This window comes from Adiantum capillus-veneris, chromosome 24, assembly GCF_014529385.1.
Source record: "Adiantum capillus-veneris isolate H3 chromosome 24, ASM1452938v2, whole genome shotgun sequence".
Taxonomy (NCBI): domain Eukaryota; kingdom Viridiplantae; phylum Streptophyta; class Polypodiopsida; order Polypodiales; family Pteridaceae; genus Adiantum; species Adiantum capillus-veneris.
The window spans coordinates 37,833,813-37,860,203 of NC_140954.1; the positions used below are offsets into that span (position 1 = coordinate 37,833,813).

The window sequence follows — 26,391 nt, forward strand, 5'->3', positions numbered from 1 at the left end:
CCCCAAAGTGGTTGCCACAAGGGCGCACATTTGGTGCTTCCAAAGGCAGATGGATGGACAAAATGCGTGCCCTTGTGGCAGCCATTCTTAGGGCATTCCAAGCCCTTTCCAAGGCTTTTGAGAAACTTTTACCAAGAAATAGGGATATTTCCCTTGCTTCAATGCTTCACATAGCATGGATGCATTAGGAAGTGCATGCCCCACTTAGTCCATGTAGCATAGAACTTTTGAAGCATGGTTCTCTCTTGTGTTTGGGTTTTTCAACTATAAATTATCTGGGTATGCTCCAAAATGGGCTTGAGATGCTCCAAAATGGGTTGCCACAAGGGCACGCATTTTCCCCTTCCATATGCTGATGGAAGACCCAAATGTGTGCCCTTGTGGCAGCTCATTTCGGGGCCTCCCAAGCCCTTTAGTAGGCATATCAATAACTTTGGAAGCCAAACATATAACAAAGTAGGCATATTAATAATTTTGGGGCCTCCCAAGCCCTTTAGTAGGCATATCAATAATTTTGGTGCTTCTCATACACATTGGAAGCCAAACATATAACAAATTCAAAAGCTTGCAAGTAAGAGAGAGTCATAGACACCAAAAAGTAGATTCGTTAAGGAAATCAACGCTTTACATGATATCCGGCTTTTGCTTTAGGATCTTTCGAATTACAATTTTTTGGCGCTTGGCCTTTTGGGGTGGATCCCTGCTAAGCAAAGTGGTTGTGATTTCTTGGGTGTCATTAACCCCTACAACTTGGTTCATGCCAACATGGGCGATGTGGTTCCCGCGAAAGTTGACGCCGAAAGTGGATATTGCAAAATCTTTCTTTAGAAGCACTACAAGGTTGGCCGATTGGGCAAGGGTTGTCAAGCACAATGCCTTGGAGAGTGAACGGAGGGCAAAAATGTTGTAGCGTCCATTGGGGGAGTAGTCGGCATGCACAAACACCACAACACCAGTCGAAAGTGTGCCGAGGTAGTGAGCAAGTGCCTCTTGAGGTCTGAATGGCGTCCTCCTCCCCCCTGACCGTTGCGCCCATGCGTCAACCTCCAAAACATCCTGCAAAACATAGGTTTTGTGAGAAATATGGCAAAAAATTAGTTATAACATTAACAAAATCATTTGTAGCAATCAAATTTAAGTGAGCATCTATACCTCTTGTCTATGATCCTCCTCATCAGCATCCGGGTGCAAGTAAAGATCCACACTTGACTTCCCCTTTGGATCAAGCGAAACAGGTGTTGTAGCAGGTGATGGTGAATCCACTCTTGCACGTTTATCCAAACACATGGCTTGCACGGCCACAAACTCCTCCTTAGAGACCTTGGCCTACTCGGCCGCTGCCACCTCGGCTTGTGCGATCGCCACTGTGTCCGCCACAGTATTCACCATGGGCAGTAGGAGATCATCGTGATGGGAGGTGGTGGATCAAACTCAAACTTTCCATGGGCATCAAGGATGGCGAAACACTCATCCATGCGAAGCTCAAAGGATTTCTCCATATCATGCAAAAACACAAACTCCTCCCCACCCACCACAATGGAGGAGAAACGGGTAATCTCTACCTCAGGGATGGCATCCCGAGTGCTGGTTTCTTCTGGCGGCCCCGAGGACGAACCGACAGATGGAGAGGCGTCCAAGAGGCCTTGAATCCCTACAGGGTAGGTCAAGGCAAGCGTCCTCTCCTTTGCGGATGTGTCAATTGCCGCGGGCTTGGGGTCCTTCACATCAGCCAGGACCCCGCCAATGTGCAAGTGTGGTAGCACTATGTCAGGGCCTGTTGGGCACTCGTGAAGGAGGAAGATCATTATGGCCTGGACAGAGAAAAAAGTGTTTTCGATCTTCCCCTTATGCATTGCTCGCACATCATCATCTTCAAGCCGCACATATTGTTCGGTGGGTTGTGCTATGGTGGAAAAGCGTGCAAGCCGCTAATGAAATGGCCTCTCCCCTTTGTAGACGTGGTGCAGAAGGCCCTCAGGGACCCATTGCCCTTGCCAGTTTGGTAACTCAACAACGAATCTCCCCATCCACGTGGAAATGTATGAAGTGATGTGCTCAAGAGATTGAGAGTGGAGGGTCAAGGTGGTTTCCAAATTGGACTGGGTTGTAAAAAATGCATGAAGCTCAGGGCGATTTGCATGCCTAGCCTCACTAGTTCTGTTGGACTGTTACAAAAGCCACGTTTGACTAAATGAGTGTCAGCTTTCTCATACCAAGCACGAGGAGATTGCTTCAACCCATACAAAGCCTTCTTACATCTGCACACTTTGTCCTCTTGTCCTTTTATGACAAAACCGCGAGGGTGCGTTACATAAACTTCCTCAAATATGTCACCATTTAAGAAAGCTGTAACAATGTCTGATTGATGTACATCCCGACCAAAATGAGATGCCAATGCACATAGAAAACGCACAGTAGTCATACGACAACTGGGAGCAAAAGTCTCTTCATAATCTATGCCTTTTTGCTGTGCATAACCCTTTGCAACAAGTCGAGCCTTATGGAGATTGATCTCACCATCCGGCTTGCGTTTCAACTTGTAAACCCACTTCGTACCAATGGCCTTTTTGCCAGAAGGAAAATCACATAAAGTCCACGTGTCATTTTCTATAAGTGCATCATATTCTGATTGAATGGCAGCCATCCAATTTTTTGAATTCTGTGCTTCATCAAAAGAGAGAGGCTCCTCAACATCATGTAATCTAGACACAGCCAACGCATAACAATCTGATGCATAAGATGCATGGCGAGAGCCTGAACGAGTACGACTATAAAAGGTGCATCCAATTTACTGTCACGCAAAGTGTGCACCAACCATTTTGGCATACCTCTAGCCTGCTCATTTTCAGCCCTTTCCTCATCAAGTACATCATGTACATCTGCATCAGTACTAGGCTGATCTGTAACATTTTCAGAAAACCCCATAGGCTGTACATTTGCCTCATTGGAACTTACATTCATATTTCCACCACTGAAAAGAGGCAACAAAGTGTCAGAAATGTCCTATGAGCTTATATTACTATCTCTAGTACATGACAACAAGGGTTGAACAAAATCTTCCACAAACACTACATCCCGTGAAACCAAAATACGCTTTGTTTGTGGATGATACAACCTGTAACCTTTGCTTTCAGCACTATAACTAGCAAAAATACATTTGACAGCCTTATCATCCAAACTTTTGCGCTATGTTTGTGGCACCAAAGCATATGCCAAACAGCCAAAAACACGCATGTGCTCAATAGAAGGCTTTCTATCATGCCATGCTTCATATGGATTAATAGACTGCAAAGCTTTCATAGGACACCTGTTTAGTACGTAAGTGGCACACATGATGGCCTCAAGCCAAAAATAATGTGGGAATGATTGACTTTTGACCATACATCGTGCCATTTCCGTAAGTGACCTGTTTTTCCTCTCAGCAACACCATTTTGTTGAGGTATATAAGGCACTCTAAATTGGTGTTTTATCCCACGAATAGCCAGAAATGCATTGAATTCATGAGACATATACTCCCCCCCTCGATCGGAACGGAGGGTGCACATAGTACATTTCGAGACATTTTCAGCCATAGCTAGAAATTGTTTGAAGCACATAAAAACTTTGGACTTCACTTTAAGCGGAAATACCCATGCATTTTTGGAGTAATCCTCAATGAAAGTCATGATGTATAGGTAATTGCCCAAGGACGGAGTTTGCATCGCACCACAAACATCAAACATCACGGAGTTTGCATGGCACCACAAACATCACTATGCACAAGCTGCAACCTACATGTGGCCCGAACTGAACCATCCTTCGGAAACTTAGAACGCTGCATCTTACCCAAAATACAGCCTTCACAAACATGTTTGTCAGGTGCTTCAAGAGACGGCAAAGAAGCAACCATATCAGATTTCTGCAAACGCAGCAAACTGGCAAAATTCAGATGACCAAAACGTGCATGCGAAAGTTTTGCATCTGAAATAGCCCTTGAATCTGCAACAGCATTTGCAAAATTTTATCCACACTTGTCATACAAAGTAAGCTTATAAAGCCCACATCAGAAAAGGCCAGATGCAACAATTTCATCACCAAAACTGAGATCATGAACTGTACATCTGTCATCCACAAATTTGATTATGAGTCCAAGTCTAGCAAGTGTGGATACAGACAAGAGATTCTTCTTGATCCCAGGTACATAAAGTGCATCAACAAACTGCCATTTGTAGCAGTAAGCATAACCTTTCCAACTCCCTGAACCGGATAAGAGGCATTGTTGGCACAAGTGACTGAATTCCCATGAGGGACAAACTCAAGAGAGGTAAACAATTCACGATGTGAGGTAATGTGCTTTGTAGCACCACTGTCAAAATACCACACATGTGAATCTGCAGCAATTGACAAGCATGCATCATGGACAGCAGGATTGTAAGTGCACTCTGTGCTAAAAGCCCATTCTACATCAACATCAGCAACACAGTCTCCTTTCACAGAAGACTCAACAATGGCTGCATTTGTAGTGGAACCAGCATTTGTAGTGGAACCACCCTCTTTCTTCTTAGCCTCTTTGGCCTTCAACTTAGGACACTGCTTGATCAAGTGATCATTGGCTTTACAATAATGGCAACGCATCTTCTTTTTGCCCTTATCACCAGAATTGCCAGACGAAGTACTGCCAACAGAAGCATTAGGAACATAATTTTTGCCACTCGCAGCAGAACCATAAGAAGTGGCTGCATTGCTGTTACCACCCTTTCTTTGAGAAGCAATAAAAGCCTATTCAATCACACGCTGTCTAGTCCTGTTTTTTATGGACAGTGACTCTTGCAACAGCAATGTGTATAATGCTTCAAACTTGACAACTTCTGGATTTCCTTGGGTCATAAGTCTCTAAGTACTAGCAAAAGTCTGGTAAGAATCTGGTAAGGCATCAAGAAAAGTCTGCACAAGGGAACTGTCTGAAATGACTTCACCTGCAAAAATGAGTTTCTCATTGATATCCTTGATATGTCCATATCATCTTCCTCATGCATAATCTTCGACTCCAACTCTTTACACAGCAAAGCAATTTTAGCCTCATTGCGACTTGCATAAAGACCAGCCAAAATATCCCAAGCCTGTTTTGCAGATTTTGTTGAACGGATGTGAGGAACAATGGTGCGCTTCACAGACAGTGCAATCAATGCATGAGCCTGCACATCCTTTACATCCCAACGAGCTTGTTCTGTCGTAGGCAAAACAACTCTAATAGCAGCAATACTTGCAGCAAGACCTGCAACATCCTCAACATCGCCTACATCCTCAGAACCATGACGTACATCAATGCCCTGCACAAATTCTAGATGCCCTTTGACACAAGAACATGTTGCATCATGTAAGTCCACATAGGGTAATTGTCCCCATCCAACCTGTCCTCAGCAGCAAACATCTTGAACACATCTGTGTTGTTGTCAGCCATGATAAATGTTGCACCTGATGTGAAAACTGCCCAAAAAGAGGAGAAACAAAGCGGGAACAACACGTGCTATATAGCACAAACCGTAGAAGACTGTAAGGCACCTGTTATGCAAAAAACAGCACTGACAAAAATTCTGCACAAAATGATGAAATTGCCTATGTAGACCTGCCTGTAGTGGAAACGGAGGCCGAAATGAGCTCAAATCAAAAATCTGAGCAGACTGAGCTCTACGAGCACACCCGAAATATTTATCGACCTGCGAACGCTCGCCAAACCTCACTATAATCAAATAACGTGAGTAGACGTGCTGGAGCAGCTGGCGACTAAGCCCGAGAGGACGTAACGTGGTCTGATACCAATTGTTGGAATTAGGGTTGCAGGGAAATGCACACACCTTGGAGAAGACAAAGGAAGCTCAAGGCACACAATAGAGAGTGTGTTACTTAGTGTGAAATGGAAAGATAGATAGCCCTAGAGTGATGGGCGTATATATAATGCTTGGGGGGGGAAACCTCCTAAAGAGGGAAAAAATGCCCCGGTGGTCCTAGTGTGTTCACACACATCACTACCACATGTATATGGTAACACCAATCAAGTGCAAGATAGTGCTATAAGAGGGGTCGACCAAAGCAAGGAGGGGGACTAGCTTGGGGGGTATACTCTGCCACACACACACACACACACACACACACACACACATTGTGTGAATTGCTAAGTGCAAGAGCTCCATCTCCTTCTCCATTCTTGTAGAGAAGTTGAGAGCCTACACCAACACTCTTGGCTATGGAATACAAATCCAACCAAGATCCATGCTGCAATGCTTAAGCTTGCCATCTTCATTACTATGCTATTATGTATGCTAAGCAAGAAGAGTGATGATAAGTGAGGAACTACTTCTTTCTCCTATGAATGTTTCTTCTTCCTCTTCCTTGCCCTCATTTCCTGCTAACTCTCTCCACCTTTGAAGGTGTTTGAGGCCTTGGGACTGCGGCCGAGGGTGGTTAATTCTTTTTACAAAGTCTATGTTATGCTCGTGATGCATGAAGCTTTCCATCTTCATTGCATCACCTAGGTCACAAGGAACACAAAGATTGTATTGTACCAAGTCTCTCATGATGGGAGAATCTATAATACAAAAGCCTATTGGAGGGGGGACCGGCTCCACATATATCCGGTCCTCAACTGTTGTCAAGTTCTCTAAACTCTCTCTCTTACAAAAGTATTGTTCATGCCAAGTTAATTAAGTACTATGGTTATGTTGCTGCCGCTAATTAAGTTCACCCTTTATGTTCTCAAAGTAGTCTCACAAAAATGCTCACTCTAATTCTCCTAATTCCGCTCTTCTCAAAGTTCATAGGCCATTTCCACTACAGTGTACACCTCACCATGCTCACATTTTCCCCTAAAGAGGCTCAAAACTCACTTTGTATATCCATGAGCTTATTTTTACAATCTACACAGAGCATCTTCTTTAATGTTATATCGAGCTTTTTGATACCTTAGATGACCATCATACCCTTGAAAATCTTAGTCCGTCTAAATATTTGACCCTTCAAATATGTCTGATTTATGAACCATTTGATAATATCATGATCAAACGCAATCTCAAATTGAGCTCCATACAAATAATGTCACTAATTTTTCAAAGCTTGCACTATATCATAGAGTTCTCTTTCAGAGGCAAAGTAATTTTATTGTGTACTATTAAGTCTCCTACTCTCAAAAGCCACATGTCTTTCCTCTTGGAGTAAAACTGCACCAATGGCTCTTCAAGTAGCGTCTACTTTTAGAACAAATGGTTTATTACCTTTATGTAAATATAAAGGTTTAGATAAAGGTCCCTCATTCCCGTTATCTAGTTGTATGAGCACTCTCTTCAACTTCAGTTATCGCATCATTGCTCTTGTATTATTGTCTTCATCTTACATTGTTAATGTTTCCTCTCTCGTGTGCTCTCCTCTTCATTCCTTCACAACCAACAACAACAACCCCCCCCTCCCCCCCCCTGCCAACGAAGCACAAGCAGGGACCCCCAACAAATGGAGGCACTCTTGCCGCCTTGCTCTCTCTCTCTCTCTCTCTCTCTCTCTCTCTCTCTCTCTCTCTCTCTCTCTCTCTCTCTCTCTCTCTCTCTCTCTCTCTCATTCATTTAGTCAAAATTGCTTCTTTCATAGCCTCTTCCAAGGCTACCATAGCTTCTCCCTTTTCCATTAACACAACTCTATTTTATTGCAATGAAGTGTATCTATCCACCATTTCCATTGTAATGTGTGTAGTTTTTCTACATTGCACATCATAGAGACGAGGTTACGTATCACAAAATGAACGTTTGAGATCGACTACCCTTCACAAGAGATAAGGTAAGACAAACTTTCCTTACAATGAACAGTTGAGACCAGCTACTCTTCACAAGAGATTAGGTAAATGATATCTCGCTTGGTAGCCCAATGCCTTAACCACTCACCAACTCAAGGGTCTTGAAAATAATTGAAGTATGATGGTTTTGTAAATGCAAGCCAATGTAAATTTGGGAATTTTGAAAGATTCAGGTGCTCGAGCAACACTTGTAAATTCGGAGCTTTAGATCCACGACCCCAATTTCACTTGCAGTTGTCAGATGCATTCCCATCCTTGATATCTAAGAGATAGCATAAGAAAGACTACTAACATTTCTTTAAATACCTATGAACTTTGAAGGGGTTGCAAATTCACTGTTTTGTTTTGTAATGGTGCAATAGCACTTGATGATGATACTTAATGTCTATTATGTTAAATGCTAAAATGTAGAATGAAATAAAATGGCTCAAGATTAATTTACTACTTTGAATTACACAGTAGTAGATTGTTTTGCATTTGGGGTGCATGTTGGCAAGCTAGAGGGCATTCATATGCATCAATGTAAGGTATCATTTTTGCAAAATAAGGAGCGGGTAGCAAATTCAGGTCTATAAACTCTGTGGTTATTGCACAAAAGAGTAGCCAACATATTGGGATGTATGTGCAAATACTCTACTATATATACCTTCATAAGTTCCAAAAAGCAAGGGACACAAGAAAAACAAAAACAAAAAAACAAACAAACTAAATCACTTTGTTTGCTACAAAACAAAATTAGATTAAAAAAAACATTATTAACTTAAAAATGTTTTTAGAAAAGGCATGTGTAAAATAAGTTGACGCAACTTACTTGGCTTAAAACAAGTACTCAACTTTAAGCAAAAAAAAAGAAGGGATAAGACATCTTAAAAACTTAATCCTAGAAATCGAACTTCACACAACAACTTCTAATGAAACACATTCTTAAGTCCTCATGTAAGCTAAATATGAAATCGGAAAAAGAATACTACTACAAACCTACGAAGAGCAAAGAATCAAACTTGACAATATGTGATCTCAACTTCGCTGCTTGTCCAAACAGGAAGAATAAGATTATCACCTTTATTCATGCATAGATTGGAAAACAGCTATGACATCCCTACTCACGTCGTCAGTGCCCAAGAGTAGGTGCAGGTTTATATAGAGGTCATTCATGCTTTGAACATACTCTACAAAACCAACGAGCTGAATTTCTATCACCCTCCGGAGGTGATGGGCATACTCAGCCATTATAAAGGCTAGCATTTTTCAAGCTATATTAAACATACTCGAAGCGCTAAAGATCAAAACAACAACATAAGGTGTTATTAAGTCAAACAATAAGTGGGCTTTTTACCTCCCCACTTCTATTTGAATTTACTACTGATTATCTTGAACATTCCAAAGGAAGAAACATTAAAAATAAACTTACTACAATGCAAAAAAGAACGAACGTTTTTCATGATTCTTTTGAATGAGTATCCTTTTTCAACTAGTAAAGAAATAAGATGGCAAGATTGAACAACAAAAGTAGATTTACTAGAACAAAGATGAGAAAATCTAAATAGTTGAGAGCAAATGACACCGTCCTTAGCTAAAAGAGAAATGTTCGAAGAAATGTGAGGCATACGGACAATTTTTAGATTGGCATATTCTGGTTCAAGGTGCTTATCATAGATATCTACTTCTAATCCCAAGGGAGTCTGGAAAATCTTAAGGTCTAAAAAGGCACAACAATCACTATATGTGGTACAGTTAAGTTCACAAAACTCCTTGGGATAAATTCCTCCGCCTAGAGAACGCGAATTCAAGTACATAAAATCTTGAAAAGAAGAAACGTCAGGGACAAAAATATCATCTACAAAGCGTCTTACATTGCATAACTTGTGCAAAAATATTGGGCAAGTGTTAGCAAGGACAAGACGCTCCATAAAATCAAACTCATAAGTAAAAAGATAAAAATTAGCAAGAAAAACAGCACAATTGGAACCCATAGGGATACCAATTGTTTGCTTGAAAAGAGAGTCGCCTATGGTTATATATAAATTGTCCAAAAGAAAATCTAACCAAGATATGATGTCAATGTCATCTACAATCTTGGTGAATCTCTTTCTTCCTTTTTCTACATCACATTCTTATTTTTTATCCATAAGAAGTCAAAGTTCAAGGCTGACTTTTCTACTAGCAATGCCATGTACCTATCCTTCTCAAGCTTGTGCGCAAAAACTTTTGAAATAAGAGACTTGACTCTAAATTTAAGGTCCTCCAAATTTAGCTTCGTGTATAGCGTTGTAAAGTCAAAAGTTTGGAGACATAAAGGAGAAGATTTCTCCTTAAGGCTTCTTGAAGAGTTCAAAAACTTTAAAACAGGAATCACACCTACGGAATCATTTAAAATCCAACTTGAATCGGTAGGTACATCTGCTTCCTTTAGCATATTTTTCCACAATTCATTTACGCTAGGTAAAATGGCTTTGAAACAATAACTAAGCCATTTGGAAACCTCGATCAAAGAGGGATTACAAGAAGCAGCTGTAAATCTAGTCTTTATAGGATTCTTGTGGAACTTTCAAACGGTATATAAAAAAGGTAAATTAGGCTGGCACTTGAAACCAAAAGATTTACAAAAGACTTAATGTTTCAAGATAACCTCTTGCATTGAAAGATCACAATCATTGTAAGTCTAAAAGTTTACTTCACCTAACGAGCATTCTAAATAGAACTTTTTGCACGTAACAACAAAGTTATTAGAGCACTTATCTACATAAGAGATTACAAAATCACAATGAAATTTTCTAAGAGCATCACGATCAGAAGAAGATAAGCTATTCCTTCCTGATGAAATGTTCCGAGAGCAAGATGCTAATTTATAAGAAGCTTTCTTGAGGATTACAGACTTCCATTGTAAAAATACCTTGAACTCCTAAAGACTCCTCAAACTTTACTACGAAACTAGAAATTCTTTTTTTATGGCTTTGAGAAGGCAAGAGTCATTTGAGGAAGGGAGCCTATATTTAGAACCTCTTGATAAAAGGTATTTCAAGGAATCCGAAGGAAGGATAGAATAATCGGCAGTAACTACATGACCTAAAGCTCCATTTACGTAAGAAGAAAAGGCAGTTTACTTGATTGCTAGCCTCTCTTTCTTTTTAAGATTATGTCCTATGTCACTATATGTAAAGAATGAGGATGCAAGAGAGATACACAAGACAAGCACAAAGCACACAGAGATGGAAAGCTTCTTCTTCTACTTCACAGAAAAGAGAGTACAAAATGACTAAGTGCTAAAGCTGAAAAGTAGCACATATGTACATGCGGTCACTAAGTGTGAACTCGCTAGAAGCGTACTAGGCTGGCACTATAAGTGTAGTCCAGTTGTAGAATCACTGGCAGAGATCCTCCGTGTCGGTCACCTAACACGCCAGTGAGTAAATGCCGTAAGCGGCCAAGACCCGTAGTGGATGCCAGCTCAAGGTGTAGAGCTCGACACACCCATTTATAGCCAATAGCTTTCTTGCCACTTGGCAATGGCACCAACTCCCATGTGTCATTTGCTTCCAATGCAGCCATCTCTTCATTCATTGCATCATCCCAATGCACATTTCCAACTGCATCTTAAAACATGTGGGCTCCACATCCTGTATCACCTTAGCCATGTAGGCTTGGTGATGCGCTAGATACCCATCATAAGTCAATTTCTGAACTGGATTTTTGACTCTATTAGATCTCCGCGGTCCTGGGTCACTCCTTTGCCCTCTAGCATCTTCTTGTACTTTCCTTACACCAGGTGTCCTGACAACCAGAATTCCAAATTCCTCATCAAGACTTTGTTCAGAACCATCTGAATCCATGTTTACATGTGAAAAACCTGATGATGCATCAACCATAAGGGGAGGTTCATCAACCTTTTCCTTTCCTTTTCGTGATACATTCCCTGTACCTGCTGGTGGAGTAACCTGTGTATGTAGTCTACCATTCCATGGCTTCTCAACAGAGCCACGAGAAGAAGACTCTTGTGGTCCACTCAAAACCTGTGACTGTGGCCTCACATTTTGTACAACCACATCATCTTTTACATCAGCCCCAATAGTGCCATGTGCATTACTGTACCAGCTGCTCATCTCATCAAAGACTACATCTCTGCTCACTCGTAATTCTCGTGTAGTAGGATTGTAGCACCTGTACCCCTTTTGTTCAAGGGAATATCCCACAAGAATACATTTCTCTACTTTAGGATCCAATTTCCTACGCAACTCATCTGGTACATGCACGTAAGCTATGCAGCCAAACACTTTCAAGTGTGCCAAATCAGGCTTTGTACCTGTAAACTTTTCCTCAGGTGTTACATCATGCACCGTAGCTGTAGGTGTCCTGTTCATAATGTACACAGCTGTATTTACGGCTTCAGCCCAGAAATGATGAGGCATGTTCTTCTCATTCATCAATGCACGTGCAACCTCTGTAATGTGCCTGTTTTTCCTTTTTGCGACCCCATTCTGCTATGGAGTATATCTACATGTAAACTGCCTGCGTATACCATGCATTCGCAGAAAATCTGAAAAATCATTGGAGAAGTACTCTCCCCCTCCATCTGACCTCAATGTCTTGATTTGCATATTTGTCTCCTTCTCAATCATGACTTTGAAGTCCTGAAAGTGACCAAACACTTCACTTTTGTTACGCATGAAGTAGACCCATACTTTCCTTGTATGGTCATCGATGAAAGAGACATAATACCTGCAACCATGTATACTTGCAGTATCGGTTGGACCCCAAACATCTGTGTGCACCACCTCAAGTGGCTTTTTACATACATTGCGCTCATGTGGAAATGAGCCCTTTGACTGTTTTCCAAACTGGCATGCTGCACACACTTTATGCATACCATCCACCTTGAATTTGGGCAAACCTTTTACAATCTGTTTTGATTGCATGCTGCGCAATCTCTGCTCATTGACATGGCCAATGCGTTTGTGCCAAATGTCAACATCAGCCACAACACCTGTGCCCTGTGCAAATAATGCAGCTTTTACCTCAGGCATGTCTACATTCAGCGTAAACATTCTGCCCACACATTTGCCCTCTGTGATCAGCTTACAGCCATTCTGGAAATCTTCTACATAACAGCCATTCGGATTGAAGCAAACTTGCAAACCCTGCTCAACCATTTGTCCAACAGAAACAAGATTCTTTGTAATGTTTGGGGACATGAAGTACATCTGCTAAGTACTTTGATTTCCCACTCTTCGTATTTAGAGGTATGTCCCCTACATGAGCAATGGGGTGAGCTGTGTCATCTCCTGTATGCACATATCCTGACACATCTGGTTTGCGCATATCTCTAAACCACTCTCCACGAGACGTCATGTGATTAGAGGCACCTGAATCCACATACCAAACATCATCTTGGGTGGAATTCTCTGCAGTCATTGTATTCATTACATGCTGCATAACAAACATGCGCTCGTTTTTGCTGTCATCTGCATCTCTGCTAGTAGATGCATAGTTGTCCTGTTCTCTCTTTCCACTTGCTTTTCCCTTTGGGCAGTCACGTGACATGTGACCTCTTTCACCACAAGTCCAACATTCTCTGCTATCTGGAGTATGTTGCTGCCTGCTTGATCCTGCACCATGACCTCTTTGACTCCCCCTGCCTTGAGACTGGTTTCCCCTGCCACCTGTATTGTTTTGATTTGATTGACCTTCCAGAAATTGGCCCCTACAACCCCTTGGGCCTCGACCAGGACCTCTACCTCTACCTCTGTTGGAGTTAGAATAGAAGGCATGTTCAGAATTATTTCTGCCATGAGAAGAAGATGTGTCAAGGTTCTTCTCCTCCAGAATAAGCATAGAAATCAAATCTTGGAACACGGGGATTTCGTCTCTTGTATTCATGGAAGACCTGAAATGTACATACTCATCTCCTAGACCATCCAAGCATGCACGAACAATGTCATCATCTTCCACTGAGACTTTAATAGATCCAAGAGCCTCAATGATACTCTTGATCTTCAAAGCATAATCATTGATGGAGAGGTTGTTCCTCTTAACCTGATTTATCTCCGACTTTAGTTGAAGCTTCCTGGCCTTGGTGTTCACCTCGAACACTCTGCCTAAGTTTTTCCATGCAATGGCGGGGGTTTCAGCATCCTGTAGATAGCCCATCATGCCATCTGTGATGCTCATAGAAAGCCAATACATCACTTTGCTCTGGCCTTGTTGCCAGTCCCTCAAAGCTTTCCTTTGTTCTGTTGTAGCATTTGCCTCGGGAATCTCTGGTTCCTTTTCATTGTCTCCTTCTACATAGTCCCAATAACCTTTTCCTTGTAGGAAATTTGTTATTCTGAACATCCATGCAGGGTAGTTATTTTTCTCAAGCTTCTCAGTAACAATCTGACTGAAACCGTCAGACATCTTGAAGCACTAAGACAAAATAGCTGCAATCTGCAAAAACCTGCAAATCTGTTGAACTTGCTATCGTGGTACCTATAACGCTTCCTACTCTCAACGAGTGTCCACAATCAAACGTACATACAGCCACTGTACTTGTATAGTAAATCTCTGTGTACTGCACTTTGGAGACCTGTTCAGAAACTTGGACGAAGGGATTGTGATGCTCTTGCTCTCTTAGCCTCTCTTGCCTACACCAGTCTCTGATACCATGTAAAGAATGAGGATGCAAGAGAGATACACAAGACAAGCACAAAGCACACAAAGATGGAAAGCTTCTTCTTCTACTTCACAGAAAAGAGAGTACAAAATGACTAAGTACTAAAGCTAAAAAGTAGCACATATGTACATGCGGTCACTAAGTGTGAACTCGCTAGAAGCGTACTAGGCTGGCACTATAAGTGTAGTCCAGCTATAGAATCACTGGCAGAGATCCTCCGTGTCGGTCACCTAAGGCGCCAGTGAGTAAATGCCGTAAGCGGCCAAGACCCGTAGTGGATGCCATCTCAAGGTGTAGAGCTTGACATCTCAACACTATAGTTGAAAGCTTTTTGTCCTAAAGTTTTCACATATTTGAAAGCTACGACAGGATGGTTCCATATCTTTCTCACACAAGGAGGGAGAGCATCCAAAGCTTCTTGAGATCTCAAAATAGAGCTTAATCCAATCTTGTCTAAGTCAGGGGAGGTAAAGATAGTTATCAACAAATCTTTCTTTCCAACCAAGGGAATTTTTAGACTAGGACATTTGAACTTCAGAAATTTTCCTAACAGTACTCGAAGTTGAGTACTCTGAGACTCTCTTAGCTCCAAATCTTCATAAGAGTAGTTCTCAAGGGTATACAAGAGCTTAAATAGGATCCTTACATTATACCTTGAAAATAATTTTTAAGAAAAAGAACCCAATTCCATGGCTCTAGATAGGTAAATCAATCTTCGTTTGAAATCTCTATAAGACAAAATTATATGGTTAGTAGAGTCATCACTCTCAATTCTAGAGATTGAAGCCCTAGGGAGACTTTGTACTCTACTAGAAATAGTGTTGTGCAAGACAACTGGATTGATTTCTGGGATAAAAGGCGGATCTGAACGAGAACCTTTAGGAATCCAAGTTCTTTTAAACTGACTTGAAGGGAGAACTAACTCGGATTTGGGATGCCTTCGCCAAAGCATAGGTTTCTTATGGTAAATTGTCTTATTTTTACATAAAGAAGACTTTCCTTCCAAGTTTAAACCTTTATGGAAAAAAGTATGCAAAGTTCTCATCCAAAACAACTCTCGAGGCCATGCTGATTTATAGAACTTTTTAGAGTTTCTAAAATTACCTTCTATGTGCTCAATGGGAAAACAATGAAAAGACTCAAACCCGTGTTTTGCTATCGCGGCATACAAGGGTTTCAAACTTTCACGTAGTATGGTGCTCTTACTTTGAACTTTTCTCGCTTCTCTTATATGTTCATGAAAATGGACAAAATCTGTTCGAAAGGTTTGGCCAACATACATCATAGAACTATCGTGAATATTATAAATAACTTGAGAGGTATGAACCGGACTTAGAGGACGATCTACCGCAAGATGTTTTTTCCTTAAACGCTTCGAACGATTGAGGGCTTTTATGGAAGAACTTGTGTAATGAGTACTAACTAAGACATTCTTAAAAGAAGCCCAACGAATAGGACCATCACCAAAAACATGCAAATTCTTCAAATTAAACTTAGCTAAAAACTTAAATCTTTCTTGATATAGATTATGACTACTTCTAGCTACTGAAAAGAAAGAAGGATCGAAAAGATGTACCTAAGATTCATCAACATTGCTGGTTGAAGCTGAAGAAGAAGTAAAACTGTTTTTCAATTTTGTACTAAGGTCAGTGTTTCATATCAACGCCCGCCTCAAGGCTAAAGATCCTAAGGCTAGATTGGTGCTAGCCACACCCCTCATTTGTATAGCAGGGCTGCTACCAAGCAGTGAGGTCCTTAAATAAGGCTGCTTGCTACACTCAAAAGATCATCGACAATAGCGTGCAATCGAGTGTCCGTGATCCCTTGCTAGAATCACTACTCAACCTCTCCTCTCACAAGAGATATTTCATGAAACCACACGAGAAACCCTTGATCCAAGGGAACCAAATTAAGATGTTATTTTTATTTTTTAAGAGTTATAATAGAAAAACATTATTTATTAAAAACATGCAATCTACAAAGTTAGATTTATAACTCTCTCACTACAACAACCAAACACACACACACACACACATACAATCAAAAGCAAAAAATAACAAATAGATAAATCAAGACAAATTAAAAAATAAAAGACAAAACACTCAAACAAACCAAAATCAAGACGAAAAGAAACTCTACACAATAGATCAGGATACAACCAAAACTACAAAAAGACCCATTACTTATAAAATAAGTTTATTTAAAATAAGGAATAAAAGTAATACACACATAAAATCACATCGACACACACATGAGTATAAGATCAGTAGCTGTTGGGGTATGCACACCTCCCAATATATCTTCATGAAGCTCAACAGCTGGTCACCACTTGGACGAAAATCAAAAACATTTGCATGTCCGCTAGATAATTGAAAAATATACCTTCATAAGTTCAGAATAGTCTGAACTTATGAATTATAAGAGGGAATAAAGCACTCATAAAACTATAAAAGCAAGGGACACAAGAAAAGAAAAGAAAAACAAAAACAAACAAACAAACAAACTAAATCACTTTGTTCACTATGAAACAAAACTAGATAAAACAAAACATTATTAACTTAAAAATGTTTTTAGAAAAAGCATGTGTAAAATAAGTTGATGCAACTTACTTGGCTTAAAACAAGTACTCAACTTTAAGCAAAAAAATAGAAGGGATAAGACATCTTAAAGACTTAATCCTAGAAATCAAACTTCACACAACAACTTCTAACGGAACACATTCTTAAGTCCTCAGGTAAGCTAAATATGAAATCGGAAAAAGAATACTACTACAAACCTACGAAGAGCAAAGAACCAAACCTGACAATATTTGATCTCAACTTCACTGCTTGTCCAAACAGGAAGAATAAGATTATCACCTTTATCATGCATAGCTTAAAAAACAGCTATGATATCCCTACTCACGTCGTCAGTGCCCAAGAGTAGGTGCAGGTTTATATAGAGGTCATTCATGCTTTGAACGTACTCTACAAAACCAGCGAGCTGAGTTCCTATCACCCTCCGAAGTGATGGGCTTACTTAGCCATGATAAAGGCTAGCATTTGTCAAGCTATACTAAAAATACTAGAAGTGCTAAAGATCAAAACAACAACATAAGGTGTTATTAAGTCAAACAATAAGTGGGCTTTTTAGCTCCTTACTTCTATTGAATTTACTACTGATTATCTTGAACATTCCAAAGGAGGAAACGTTAAAAATAAACTTACTACGATGCAAAAATGAATGAACGTTTCTCATGATTCTTTTGAATGAGTATCCTTTTTCAACTAATAAAGAAATAAGATGGCAAGATTGAACAACAAAAGTAGATTTACTAAAACAAAGACGAGAAAATCTAAATAGTTGAGAGCAAATGACACCGTACTTAGCTAAAAGAGAAATGTTTGAAGAAATGTGAGGCATACGGATGATTTTTAGATTGGCATATTATGGTTCAAGGCGCTTATCATAGATATCTACTTCTAATCCCAAGGGAGTCTGAAAAATCTTACGGTCTAAAAAGTCACAACAATCACTATTTGTGGTACAGTTAAGTTCACAAAACTCCTTGGGATAAATTCCTCCGCCTACAGAACTCGAATTCAAGTACATAAAATCTTGAAAGGAAGGAACTTCAAGGACAAAAAGATCATCTACAAAGCGTTTTACATTGCATAACTTGTGCAAAAATATTGGGCAAGTGTTAGCAAGGACAAGACGCTCCATAAAATCAAACTCATAAGTAAAAAGATAGAAATTAGCAAGAAAAACAGCACAATTGGTACCCATAGGGATACCAATTGTTTGCTTGAAAAGAGAGTCGCCGATGGTTATATATAAATTGTCCAAAAGAAAATCTAACCAAAATATGATCTCAATGTCATCTACAATCTTGGTGAATCTCTTTCTTCCTTTGTTTACATCTATATTCTTATTTTCCAGCCATAAGAAGTCAAAGTTCAAGGCTGACTTTTCTACTAGCAATGCCATGTACCTATCCTTCTCAAGCTTGTACGCAAAAACTTTTGAAATAAGAGACTTGATTCTAAATTTAAGGTCCTCCAAATTTAGCTTCGTGTATAGCGTTGTAAAGTCAAAAGTTTGGAGACATAAAGGAGAAGATTTCTCCTTAAGGCTTCTTGAAGAGTTCAAAAACTTTAAAATTGGAATCACACCTACTGAATCGTTTAAAATCCAAATTGAATTGGTAGGTACGTCTGCTTCCTTTAGCATATTTTTCCACAATTCATTTATGCTAGGTAAAATGGCTTTGAAACAATAACTAAGCCATTTGGAAACCTCGGTCAAAGAGGTGTTACAAGAAGCAGTTATAAATCTAAGCTTTATAGGGTTCTTGTGGAACTTCCAAACGGTATATAAAAAAGGTAAATTAAGCTGGCACTTGAAACCAAAAGACTTACAAAAGTCTTGATGTTTCAAGATAACCTCTTGCATTGAAAGATCACAATCATTGTAAGTCTGAGAGTTTACTTCACCTAACGAGCATTCTAAATAGAACTTTTTGCACGTAACAACAAAGTTATTAGAGCACTTATCTACATAAGAGATTACAAAATCATGATGAAATTTCCTAAGAGCATCACGATCAGAAGAAGATAAGCTATTCCGTCTTGACGAAATGTTCCGAGAGCAAGATGCTAATTTCAAAGAAGCTTTCTTGAGGATTACAGACTTCCAATGGGTAAAAATACCTTGAACTCCTAAAGACTCCTCAAACTTTACTACGAAACTAGAAATTCCTTTTTCTATGGCTTTGAGAAGGCAAGAGTCGTTTGAGGAAGGGAGCCTATATTTAGTACCTCTTGATAAAAGGTCTTTCAAGGAATCCGAAGGAAGGATAGAACAATCAGCAGTAGCTACATGACCCAAAGCTCCATTTACGTAAGAAGAAAAGACAGTTTTACTACAAGGGCAATCAATACTTGAGATTGCTAGCCTCTTTTGCTTTTTAAGATTACGTCCTATGTCACTATAGTTGAAAGCTTTTTGTACTAAAGTTTTCACATATTTGAAAGCTACGACAGGATGGTTCCATACCTTTCTCACACAAGGAGGGAGAGCATCCAAAGCTTCTTGAGATCTCAAAATAGAGCTTAATCGAATCTTGTCTAAGTCAGGGGAGATAAATATAGTTATCAACAAATCTTTCTTTCCAACCAAGGGATTTTTCAGACTAGGACATTTGGACTTCACAAATTTGTCTAACAGTACTCGAAGTTGAGTGCTATGAGACTCTCTTAGCTCCAAATCTTCATAAGAGTAGTTCTCAAGGGTATACAAGAGCTTAAATAGGATCCTTGTATTATACCTTTCAAATAATTTATAAGAAAAAGAACCCAATTCCATGGCTCTAGATAGGTAAATCAATCTCCGTTTGAAATCTCTATAAGCAAAAATTCTATGTTTAGTAGGGTCGTCACTCTCAATTCTAGAGATTGAAGCCCTAGCGAGACTTTGTACTCTACTAGAAATAGTGTTGTGCAAGACAACTGGATTGATTTCAGAGATAGAAGGTGGATATGAACAAGAACCTTTAGGAATCCAAGTTCTTTTAAACTGACTTGAACGGAGAACTAACTCGGGTTTGGGATGCCTTTGCCAAAGCATAGGTTTCTTATGGTAAATTGTCTTATTTTTACGTAAAGAAGACTTTCCTTCCAAGTTGAAACCTTTAGGGAAAAAAGTATGCAAAGTTCTCATCCCAAACAACTCTCGAGGCCACGCTGATTTATAGAACTCTTTAGAGTTTCTAAAATTACCTTCTATGTGCTCAATGGGAAAACAACGGAAAAACTCAAACTCATGTTTTGCTATTGCCGCATACAAGGGTTTCACACTTTCATGTACGGTGCTCTTACTTTGAACTTTTCTCGCTTCTCTTACATGTTCTTGAAAACGGACAAAAGCTGTTCGAAAGGTTTGGCCAACATACATCATAGAATTATCGTGAATATTATAAATAAAATAAATAACTTGAGAGGTATGAACCGGACTTAGAGGACGATTTACCGCAAGATGTTTTTTCCTTAAACGCCTCAAACGATTGAGGGCTTTTATGGAAGAACTTGTGTAATGAGTACTAACTAAGACATTCTTAAAAGAAGCCCAACGAATAGGACCATCCCCAAAAACATGCAAATTCTTCAAATTAGACTCAGCTAAAAACTTAAATCTTTCTTGATATAGATTATGACTACTTCTAACTGCTGAAAAGAAAGAAGGGTCGAAAAGACGTGCCTAAGTCATCAACATTGCTAGTTGAAGCTGAAGAAGAAGTAAAAGTGTTTTTCAATTTTGTAGTAAGGTCACTGTTTCAGATCAATACCCACCTCAAGGCTATTGTCTATTTAAAATAGATTTCATGAATTGGGTTTCATTGTAGAGTTTGTAAACATGCCAAGTAATATGTTAACCGCGTTGTGGTAGAAAAGCTTGAGAATAACAACTTCTATACTTGAAAGTTCAAGATGGCAAACCTTCCTGAAGGGTAGAGTTATTGGGATTGCAATGATGGTGAGCAAGAAGATGCAAACGTTCGTAACATAAAATTTCTTCTACAAAGAACCCATAGATTGAAATCATGTAGCTAGGATAGTCTTGTGTTGGCTTTTCATGAGCATACATGACACTATAATGGGGAAGGTATAGGATGTGGTGTCACAAGTCACCAAAGGAAGCATGGGGTTGGTGAAGCTATTTGATAGACATGAACAAAATGAAAATAAAGTTGGAAAATGAGCTGCATACTATGGAAAAGATTATGAACATTCTAATCAATCATCATGCTTTTAAGATCAAGAGGACTTGCAAATCACTTGCATCCATTAATGTGGTAGTGGATGATGATGAAAAATTGAGATACGTTTGCTTGGTCATGGTCTACAATACAAGGCATTTAAATCATCTCTGCCAAACAAAATTTGGCCAACATTGTTGGTGTCAATTTTTTTTCTTCTCACTTCAACACAACCCAATTGTCCTTGAATAGAACTTGGAAAGATAAAACAACCATGATTGAACCTGCGTGCTCATCAAGAGTGTGGGTCTCAAGAAGAGCCCTCATCTACATGTGCAAGCCTCAATGGCTCGTGTAGCCTCATCTTGCACACATGTTCACAATCAACTTGGATGGCTCGATGTTTGTTTTAGTTTTTGTTTAACTCTTACAGAAATAAACACCTTAAAGGTGGTAAAGAACTTGTATATGGAACTATCATCAAAGAACACCATTGAGCAATTATTTTTGCTATCATTGGCAGAATATACGCATGTGCTTGGGTCAGAGTTCTTTTTCCAGAGCAAAAACATGTACCCAAAATCTGAATTGGCCCCTCCAGCATTGCATTGGAGTCTGTTCATGTACATTATGATATACTTGATGGTGGAAAAAGAGTGTATCAAGAATGGAACAAAACTCAAAAGAGAGATCCCAATAACCACCGCGGTTACCGTATGGCAATACGTGAGTGTAAGGTAGGGGGGTGATACTCAAGATGAAAGGTGCATTATATAAAGAATGGTCCCATACATAGGGGTAGAGAAGGGGCATCTGATGCATGCAACGGCATCCCATTTTATTAATAGTGAAACTCCCAGGCTGTTGAGCCTCAAACGGCGACAATTGGATGTGGCAATGCAGCTTCAAGCTGCCCATGCATGCAATGCAATTAACGGTTGGAAAATACTCTCCTCTATTTTAGCATTGCAATAAATAGGCATTGATGGAGGTGATCCTTACTACCTTCCCTGCGCTGATGGTGAGTACATACACAAAATAAAAAAATAAAAAATAAAAAACCCCTCCTTATTCACATACGATCGTATAAGTGGCTAGCCAACATCAGCAAGTCCAATTGTACAGATTTTGCCCACCACAACAACACAGAGAAAATGATAAATATTGCACTTTTTTCCCATTATTTGCTTCAAGCACTCCATGCCTTGACAATGAGCATTGAATACTTACAAGAAAAGGACAGCTTGCCCTTGCCAGAGTCCGAAAAAATATCCGGCTTACAAATATCTCATTATTTTAACTTGAGAGGCTGTTTTTGTATATCCATTAAACCGGATCTTCCTGCTTCTTTGCTTCACAGCAAGAACTAGACAATCAGAATTCTGGATACAATACTCGGGAGTATCCTTTTTACCGAGGATCCTAAAATGGCCACAACACCCATGTTTAAAGAGAGGAGCAATCATATCAGTCTTGTATACTGATAAGGATATGAACCAGTACCTTCCTAGTAGCCCACGCTTGTGCTGACCCAGAATTAGAGCCGTGGCTCTGAGTTTCTTTGCCATTGACACAATAGTGGGCCCTTGATCACCTTCCACAACAAGAATCTCTACCTTTGCCTGTTTATGGCCATGAAAACAAGCTTTTTAACTAGTTCTCTTGAAACAAAATAAGGTGAAGAACAACATGGGCACTCTAAAACAAAAAAAACTCACATGCCCGGCAGCACGAAGGAAGGGGGGGGGGGGGGGGGGGGGGGGGGGGGGGGGGGGGGGGTTCCAACCGTACAATCTTGTTAACATACCATGTGAGTTCAGCAGGAGGGGTTTGTTATTTTTGACAATTTTGGCAATTTAACAAAGATACATTAACAACAAGGGTTTTTGAAATCCATTTTGGAAAAAAACCCGGTAATCCATCAAAAAAGAGGAGTCGATCTATTCATGTCGACATTTCAACAAAGAGGTTCTTTGAGTACCCTGCAAATGCACGTTATATAGGGGGTTCTTAACACTGCACCCCCCGAACTCACATGGCCATGAATACTAGAGGGAACCTCCGTATACACACCAAAGAATGCACACCTATCTCTCTTTCTTCTCTAAGGCATGTTTTAGCATGCAAATAAGCACAAAAGGCCAGAACACTCTTGACTATGGTAAGGTTCTGAATTGTTTATTATGACTATTATTAAATACACGAGGCAATAATAAAGTAACTGCCATTGGACCCCCACTGGACCCCATACATTTTAACCAGCATTTATATCACAGTGCAAAAGAAGAAATACCAGTTTGAAGGCAATTTCTCTCCTTGATGTGAAAGAGGAAACACCTTACCTCTGGATTCAGGTCACACAAGTCCTTGAAAGAGAGAGCAAGTTGAAAACCCTTCAAGCGGTGGAGCCTTCGACTACCCTCAGAACTCTGCAATTGTACGGGTGTGAAATCTGACGCTCTTCCTGCTTGATTGGAAAAACCATTATTCTTCTCTCACACAAACAAACATGCATGCATAGGGATATACACATATGAGTACATAAAATGTCTATGTATAAATTAATCTTTGCATGGATACATGCACTCAGATAAATGTAACCCAAAGTATCTATACTTTAGCCTATTCTTGGGCATTATACAAGCAAAATCATGAGCAATGTCTATTTTTACCTATACAAAGCTCAGCTAGCATAATATACAGAATTCCCCAACGAGCGTAGACACAAGAAAGAGCCAAGACTGTTGTTGCAAACCAATATATGCAACTGACTCTACGATTGGCATATGTTATCTAGAATAGTGTACATGATCCAATGGGCCTTAACCTAATGTAGTATCTGTCAAACATATGTCGGAAAGCGATAATTGTATAGATAAGAACCAATTGATCAAGGTCTTTCATGTAACTAGACGAATCCAAGGAAAGCACCTTTAAAGCAAAGTGCACATTATAGACTCGTGGGAAACATTCAAAAGAAAATACGACCATTAACACCACCATAACAACTAGATACTACGACATTCCCACTGGCAGGTGCAGAACTAGGATCAACATACACAACACAAACACATACATGCACACACACACAAGCATACATCACAACAAGTTTCTGAGTAGCGAGTTTCGGGCATGTCTCTAAGAAGGGGTACAGACTCTGCCGTAATGCTTTATGTCGTTCACCCTATCCATTTTTCAAGTTTGAATCATGGCTCGGACAAAGTTGATCTCATGTCATGCAACTGGGTGCCCTGATAAAGTTCTTTTTTTTTGGGCTGGGGATTACACTTGATATGTTGGTACATCTGAAGTCTTCACATGTGCGACAATGTCCCACATGAGTACATGCATGGGGATGAACGTTGACATGTGTGTTACTAAACCAGATTAACAACAGAATTTTTGTAAGGTATTCACAACATGAGATAACAAACAGCTGTCCCAACAAGAGTACCTCATCAACAGGCAAAACAGAAAATACAAGAATTGTAGGAAAAACTTCACCTCTTGCAGATGACGGGTGCACATGGAGTAGCGTGATTATGTCACCACCACGGATGACATTATGCATGGCCCAACCAAGAGCTGTACGGGCTGATTCAGCATCATCCACTACAACAACCATGCGTCTAGGTTCTAGCTTTTCATCATAAAACCTCTCAGAGCCCACGAATGAGCCATCCAACCACCGCCCTGCATCTTCCCTTTCTTCTTGCAAAGCTTCTTCCAGTTTTGCCCTCAAAATAGATGCAAATGCAGATCTGCCAGGCACACCAACTTAGCTTTCCAACAGATCCCGTCTTACTCTCCAACCATTCTCTGGCTGCTGTCTATCGGTTCATCCACCGCCGACAACATGAATTCATCTCTTAACCAGTTCATGAGGGCCCTTTCATGGGCATTCTCTAAAGGTCCCCATCTTATTTCAGCTCACCTTCTTCATGAAGAAAAAGAATCGGATCAGCTCAAATCGATGCAAATGCTTGATTCTGGAAGAGTATGTACTTACAAAATGAGGGGTTTTCTGCGGGTTTTCTTCAACAAGCCTCTGCCCGATTGCACACAAATAACCATCAATACAATTTGGCATGGCCTAGCAGACGAACACAATGATGACGCGAATATGGCTCTTCCCAATTACCACTTTCGGTGAGCTAGCTCAGCTGGAGGGTCAACTTCAATGAAGTTCTCCCACTTTGGCTGACGTTTGGCTCTCTATAATCCTCTGTCGAGCTCTAACTTGCAGGTCGTTAATGGAGTCCGTCCACTTTCATGCTTGTCGGTAGAAAAGAGCCACAATTTACGTCACGGCAAGATTGGATCTACAATGATGACGGCAAGCAAAATTAGAGAGAGAGAGAGAGAGAGTGTATGCAAGCTGCTTCTCGTCATCGTTTTCATGAAAAGCAAACCTAGAAGAGTCACCAGTAGCGTCTGCTTCCTGCTAGACACTATGCACCACGGGGAGCTGTCACTCGAGCAGGGCACTTTATCCATATGTAAATTGAAAAGCTCATTGGGTTCGCCTGCAAGGAAGACTCAGCTTGACAGGAAGAAAGATTTTATCGGGAGCCAGTGAAGTTTTGAACTCGAGACGTTTGGCAATTTCCTCTAAACTATCTAAACTTTATAACATAATATAATATTGGCGGAAGGGGGAGCCCTTTACACGGTCTAAATCTCCGACATGAAGGTTAAACTCCAAAATTGAAAGAAGCCCCTGTGCACGCGATAAAGAGGGAGAGAGAAAGAAAGAGTGGCCGCCGAAGGCAACCAGTCGTACTAGTAACATAATATGGCAGAAGGGGGAACCCTTTACACGTGTCAAAATCTGCGACATGAAGGCTAAATTCCAAACTGAGAGAAGCTCATGTGCACGTGATAAAGAGGGAGAGAGAAAAAGAGAGAGAGAGAGAGAGAGAGAGAGAGAGGCCGCCGATCATACTAGTTTCCTCTAATTCTTTATATTATTGGCACTGCCTTTCGGCAGAAAAGGAGGCCCATGTACAACGGAGGGTATATGCCCAGGGAGTTTCAGCCCTTATACAACGAAGCACCCTTCAAATTTTCAAAGGTATGTCTTTCTCTTCTTTAATCTATAGTCTCTCTTCTTCTTCTTCTTCTTCTCTTCCCCTCCCTCCTCACCACCACCCCCACCCCCCCTCTCTATCTCTCTCCACCAGATCAAG

General features: G+C 40.2%; 1 protein-coding gene across 1 annotated transcript; it reads right to left on the reverse strand.

The window, feature by feature from the left end:
- Nucleotides 1–22,352: 22,352 nt before the first annotated feature.
- Nucleotides 22,353–25,608, reverse strand: LOC147426222 (universal stress protein PHOS32-like). Its single transcript, XM_086498866.1, has 6 exons — nt 25,212–25,608; nt 25,008–25,139; nt 24,707–24,963; nt 23,545–23,666; nt 22,706–22,824; nt 22,353–22,624 (listed from the first exon to the last, which is right to left on the reverse strand). Exons 2-6 carry the CDS (start codon nt 25,082–25,084, stop codon nt 22,480–22,482), a joined length of 720 nt encoding a protein of 239 aa, XP_086354992.1. The 5' UTR covers nt 25,085–25,139; nt 25,212–25,608; the 3' UTR covers nt 22,353–22,479.
- Between the last annotated feature and the right edge of the window lie 783 nt (nt 25,609–26,391).

Bases quoted from the DNA above. Each gene is read 5' to 3' on its own strand.
- LOC147426222 (XM_086498866.1), bottom strand. From the start codon at position 25,084: ATGAACTGGTTAAGAGATGAATTCATGTTGTCGGCGGTGGATGAACCG. The intron at 23,667-24,706 runs GTGAAGTTTTTC...CCAATCAAGCAG, and splicing joins GCACCCGTCATCTGCAAGAG to GAAGAGCGTCAGATTTCACA. The intron at 22,625-22,705 runs GTACTGGTTCAT...TGGCCATTTTAG, and splicing joins AAGCGTGGGCTACTAGGAAG to GATCCTCGGTAAAAAGGATA.